Source organism: Eschrichtius robustus, chromosome 8 (genome assembly GCF_028021215.1).
Source record: "Eschrichtius robustus isolate mEscRob2 chromosome 8, mEscRob2.pri, whole genome shotgun sequence".
NCBI lineage: Eukaryota > Metazoa > Chordata > Mammalia > Artiodactyla > Eschrichtiidae > Eschrichtius > Eschrichtius robustus.
The window spans coordinates 70,969,975-70,975,497 of NC_090831.1; the positions used below are offsets into that span (position 1 = coordinate 70,969,975).

Sequence of the window (5,523 nt, forward strand, 5' to 3'; positions counted from 1 at the left end):
CGTGTACATGTCAATCCCAAGCTCCCTAAGTATCCCTTCCCTCCACCCTTCCCCACCGGTAACCATAAGTTCATTTTCTAAGTCTGTGAGTCCGTTTCTGTTTTGTAAGTATGTTCATTTGTATCATTTCTTTTTAGATTCCACATATAAGCGATATCAAACAATATTTCTCTTTCTCTGACTTACTTCACTCAGTATGACAATCTCTGGGTCCATCCATGTCACTGCAAATGGCATTATTTCTGTGAAGAAGATTACTCTCCATAATGTGGGTGGGCCTCATCCTATTAGTTGGAAGCCCGTAATAAAACAAAGACTGATGTCCCCTGAGAAAGAAGGAATTTTTAATATGTATTTTCTTATATTGGATTCTGGTTCCACCATTTTCTAAGTGTGTAACCTTGGGCAAGATACTTAACCCCTGGCCTCAGTTTCATAACTCACAAATTGGAGATAATAACAGTAACTAATCCAAATGGTTGTTATAGGAATTAAGTGAGGTCCTGTATGAAAAGCCTGTTGGAATGGGAAATGTTCAATAAGTAACAGCTGTGGTAGTTACTCTGAACGAGGTTGCACATATGGTTTATTTATAGATAACTAGAAACATTATTGCTATTAGACAATGGGAAACATGCCTGTATTTCCTAGAATGAACAGAACATATCTTAACTTTTTCCATAGAGTTCAGGCCATACTGAGCCAGCCTCTGAAGGAGATTGAGAGTTTTTGTTTCTGGTCTCCCCAACTTTTCTCTCTCCCAACATTTTCTACCCTCTGACCTCTCCATCTGGGGTCCAACTGCTCCTGGAAGAGAGGCAGCAAATCTGACAGTCCTCTGTAGAAAGAGGCTTGGGTCTAGTGGACCATCTGGTTAACTTTCAACTTTAACTCAAAATTGTTTATTCATCTGTTCTAGAGATACATTGACACAACTGAAAAAACTCATTCTTTTTTTTTTTTTGCTTTTGAACTTACACACTGCTCTTTTCCTTTTAGCATCTTACCTTAGAAAGTTTAAAGTTATCCAGTATCTCTGCTCTCTTCCCACACATACAAGAACATTAGGATGATTTAACACAGGTTCCACTTCCTCTTTCTTGTTCTTATCCAGAATTTTAAAAACTCATTCATTTTACTGGGCCACTCCTCCTGTAATAAACCAGGAATATTTTTTACAAAATGCATAATTATTTTGTGACTAGCACATAAAATTTTATTTTATGTTTGTGTGTTTTTGAGCTCTACAAACAGCAAGTTCATATTGTTCAACCTAGTATTTGAAGAATGTTAATTTGTTGACTATAAATATTTTAAAATATATACAACAATTTTCTGTTTCTGTTATGGCATTTCTTCACTTTTTAGTATATTGGAATTCTCAGAAAATGACTTGGTGGTGGGGAAGTCTCCTTTACCCTCCAAGAAGCCCTAGTGTGAAGCCTCTACAAGGTAAATCTTTCTTTTACTGATAATAATTATCTTTTATAACACCTTTTCCATGTATTTTTGTGTTAAAAGATCTAAAGATCTGACTCCTTTAAAAAAAAAAAAAAGAGGTAAGGAGAGGAAGGAAATAAAAAGGATGTGGAGGGACCAACGCCCCATCATATATTATATAAAATGACAATAATCACAAGAAACCTATTTCACAAATTACTGGGAATATTACACGTGATAATATACTGCAGAGAACTTTAACGAGTTAAAAGTACAATCATGAAAGACAGTCCACTTATGTGTTCGAAGGACCATTTTTGGTCTGTGAATGCTTTGTTTCTGGTCCATGGTGACATAAGTATGAAAATTTGAGAGTAAGCATTTAGAAACTGTTATACAAATTTGACAAAGTAATTTTACATCTGTTGAATCAAATAATAAAAGATTTGGGCTTGTATTTTGTATGTCTGAATTTTTACTTCATTTTCTAGTAATTCACTTTCATTTTACTTTACAAAGGCAAAGAAACCTTGTCCTTCACCACACATAGTCTGAGAAGCATCGATAAAAGCTATTATTATTTCTGAAATTTTGCTTAACAACCATTAATTTCTAATTATAAACTAGTTATATGTCATTATTTGAGAAATACTCTTTCAAACCAAGTGTAAGGAGTTGCCAGCATACAAACAAGTTCCAAAACAAGTTTGTTTTGTATTGGGTAACATGGTTATTTGGGAGTCAGACACCATTTTTCCCATGAAATAACATTAGCCGAGGGTTAGGTTCTTGGTGTAGCCTATAAATCCCAGTTATCTCAAAAGATGGGTAAGCTATACAATAAAATGTAATCACCCGTATAGACTATAAAATTTAATGACCAGGCTTCTCCATCCTCTTAAGATGAAGAAATTAGGCTGCTGATTTCCAAATCAGAAAACATCTCTCTTCCCCACCCACCCATGAGAAAAGGTGATTCTTAGCTCTGGCAGGGTGACAGGGATAGGGATAAGGATGGGGTTGCTTTTGCAGAAGTTGCTTCAAGAGCAACTCAGAAAGAAGAAGAGTAATGGAGCTACAGTACTCTTCACAGAGAGAATGGGGGAATTAGGAGATCAAGTTTGAGGGACCTCACTGGTCGAGTTAATAAAATTAAACTGAGGATTCTCCAAGATTCTCTGAGACTGAAGTTTGGTAGGTTTTGCTGGACTTGAAAGCCTGGTTCTTTACCACAAATGCCTCCATCCTAAACCCCAGGGCATTGTGGTGGCCCAAGATGGTGAGTAGCCTTCATCCTGAATTGAAATCTGTTAGCGGCTACCTCAGAGATTTTTATTTTTCTTCTGTTGTTGTTTGAAAAGATGTGAGGACAAGTCTAGGCTTAGTGAGAAACATTGGTAGAATCAATTAGTGATGTCTGCCACGGGCAAGAAGGGGAAGTAAGCACAAAAGCTGTATTTCGCTACCCTGAGTATATCCTGAAAGAGACCTTTGGCCCTTTAGTTTCAGCTGAAACCAGGATGAATTATTAAGCACATGACTTTTTTAAATGCCTGGGAATAGCAAAAGGGGAACAGCACACAACAAGGTGATCTTATTTACAATTTATGGTTTCCTCATTTTGTGATACATTTGAAAGACATAGGAGCCTAGCTCTTGACCTAGAGTCCAAGAGGAATAGTTTTATATACTAGTCACTATCCAGAAACCTTGGAACAAGACTCTCAGAACTAATACAGAAGCCCTGGCCACAGTCCCAGGCCTTCTTCTTCAGGTCCTCATTCTAAATTCTGATTTCATATATGAGATTCTTCTCTGTCCCCAAAGATTGACATTAAAAACGTCCCTAGAGGGCTTCCCTGGTGGCGCAGTGGTTGAGAATCTGCCTGCCAATGCAGGGGACACAGGTTCGAGCCCTGGTCTGGGAAGATCCCACATGCCGCGGAGCAACTGGGCCCGTGAGCCACAATTACTGAGCCTGCGCGTCTGGAGCCTGTGCTCCACAACAAGAGAGGCCGCGATAATGAGAGGCCAGTGCACCGCGATGAAGAGTGGCCCCCACTTGCCGCAACTAGAGAAAGCCCTCGCACAGAAACGAAGACCCAACACAACCATAAATAAATAAATAAATAAAAGTGCCCTACTCAAAGTTTAAAAAAAAAAAAAAACTCCCTAGAGAAGAGATCCCACCCACACCTATCCAGTCATAGGGTAACTATGGTGAAATTCTTAACCAAAATGGCCCATGGATAGAATCTGGGGGGTTCATGACCTTGAATGAAGGGAAAAAAATCTTGATTTCTAAAGGAAATTAACATTTCCTTCAACTATGAAAGTAGAAAACAAATCAAATCTCAGAAGCATTAGCAATACTTGTGACTTTGTTACTAATGTAAATAAGAGTTATGTTCATTGTTTCATTATAGTGCTGCAGACATCTTGAAATAACATTTATGCTCATCGCTATTTGAAACAATGTTGCTAGCTCTTGTTATTTAATGTGTTAATACTGTAGCACACATTACACTATTATATTACTATAGCACAAACTTGTAAAAGACTACCTTGATAATTGCATTTGAATGTAATTGGTCTCCTTTGCAATCTGCACCTTTTTTAAATAATTTTTAAAATTATTTATTTTTGGCTGCATTGGGTCTTCGTTGCTGCGTGTGGGCTTTCTCTAGTTGCGGCAAGCGGGGGCTACTCTTTGTTGTGGTGCGTGGGCTTCTCATTGCGGTGGCTTCTCTTGTTGCAGAGCGCGGGCTCTAGGGCGCGTGGGCTTTAGTAGCTGCGGCTCGCGGGCTCTAGAGTGCAGGCTCAGTAATTGTGGCACAGGGGCTTAGTTGCTCCGCGGCATGTGGGATCTTCCTGGACTAGGGCTCAAACCCACGTCCCCTGCACTGGCAGGCGGATTCTTAACCCCTGCGCCAGTAGGGAAGCCCCACGCCTTTTATTGTATGCATTTACGTTATTCTGCGAAGGTATCTATAATTTCACTACTGCCAGAGGGGACAGTAGTGACATAAAAAAAGGTAAGCCTCCCGGACTTTCAAAGGACAACTATGTTGCTATCTACCATGCAATATAACCTAATATCCCTTAGGACCGAATCAGAGACATACAGAAATTGAAGGGTCTCTTTTTTTCTGGGTGCAGAACAGGTGAGAAACTGGCATCTGCTTTTATTTACTGGTTGTTAATAAAACCGGTGTTTGTTTAAAATTGGCAATTGTGACCATTTCTGCCTACATACTACAGGGTGGCAATTAAGTACTGGCAACCATCAGAAGCTTGTTTCAGCCATACTCACTTATTGTAACTGTCTCAATCTTAACGGGGAAGGTTCTCTTTTATACTCTTTTCTTTCTTTATTCACGTTATGATTGTTAAATTTTAAAATGGGGGTTTTTTGGTTTTTTTTTTTTTTTTGTCTTATTCCCATAAACGGAGTTTAGAGCAAAAATAGTGTCCAGGTGAACTTCCCTGGTGCTCCCAATGCAGGGGGGATGGGTTCAATCCCCGGTCGGGATTCCGCGTGCCGCAGGGCACTGACAAAAAAATAATAATAAAATATAATAAATAAAATAGTGTCCAGGTTTTGAGGTCTCTAGTCTAGATGAAGCATTACTTAGAAATAGAATGTTTCCTTCCTCCCATCTACATCCTATTATAAAAAGTAGTGATTCCAACATGACGTATTTACAAGACATGGCCCAGTATCTTTTCCTGTAATTAAAAAAAAAAAAAATCTTTAAAACTGTCCTCCAGAAGTTTCTTACCGGACTAGGACGGAAGGAATGTCTTTGAAGATTAATCGAGAACTGAGAAAGGCCTGCAGCCTGCTTGAGATTCCCGTGGGGTTGTCTGTTAGTGAAAGGAGGTGAAGGAATTGAAAGTGTCCCGCCCTTGGCCTAACCAGGGGCGGGAAAGGACGGTTCCCACTGCCGGGAAGGTGTCTCAAGTGGCAGGTTTGCGGTGACAAAGGCCAAGGGCCGCGCCGAGGGCGGAGCCGCCGCGGCCTGTGAGCAGGAACCCGGCTCGCCGGCCTCGGGGCGGAGCGCGGCCCGCGCGCAGGAGCCG

At 40.1% G+C, this 5,523-nt stretch overlaps 1 protein-coding gene across 1 annotated transcript in view; it reads right to left on the minus strand.

Moving 5' to 3' along the window:
• Positions 1-5,497, minus strand: part of ASB4 (ankyrin repeat and SOCS box containing 4) — a 117,047-nt gene extending 111,550 nt beyond the window's left edge. Inside the window, exons 1-3 of the mRNA XM_068550623.1 lie at positions 5,223-5,497; positions 1,008-1,152; positions 187-326 (exon numbers count right to left, since the gene is read on the minus strand). Coding sequence (XP_068406724.1) covers positions 187-237 — 51 coding nt within the window. The 5' untranslated portion in view covers positions 238-326; positions 1,008-1,152; positions 5,223-5,497. The remainder of the gene's footprint in view (positions 1-186; positions 327-1,007; positions 1,153-5,222) is intronic.
• Positions 5,498-5,523: the final 26 nt, after the last annotated feature.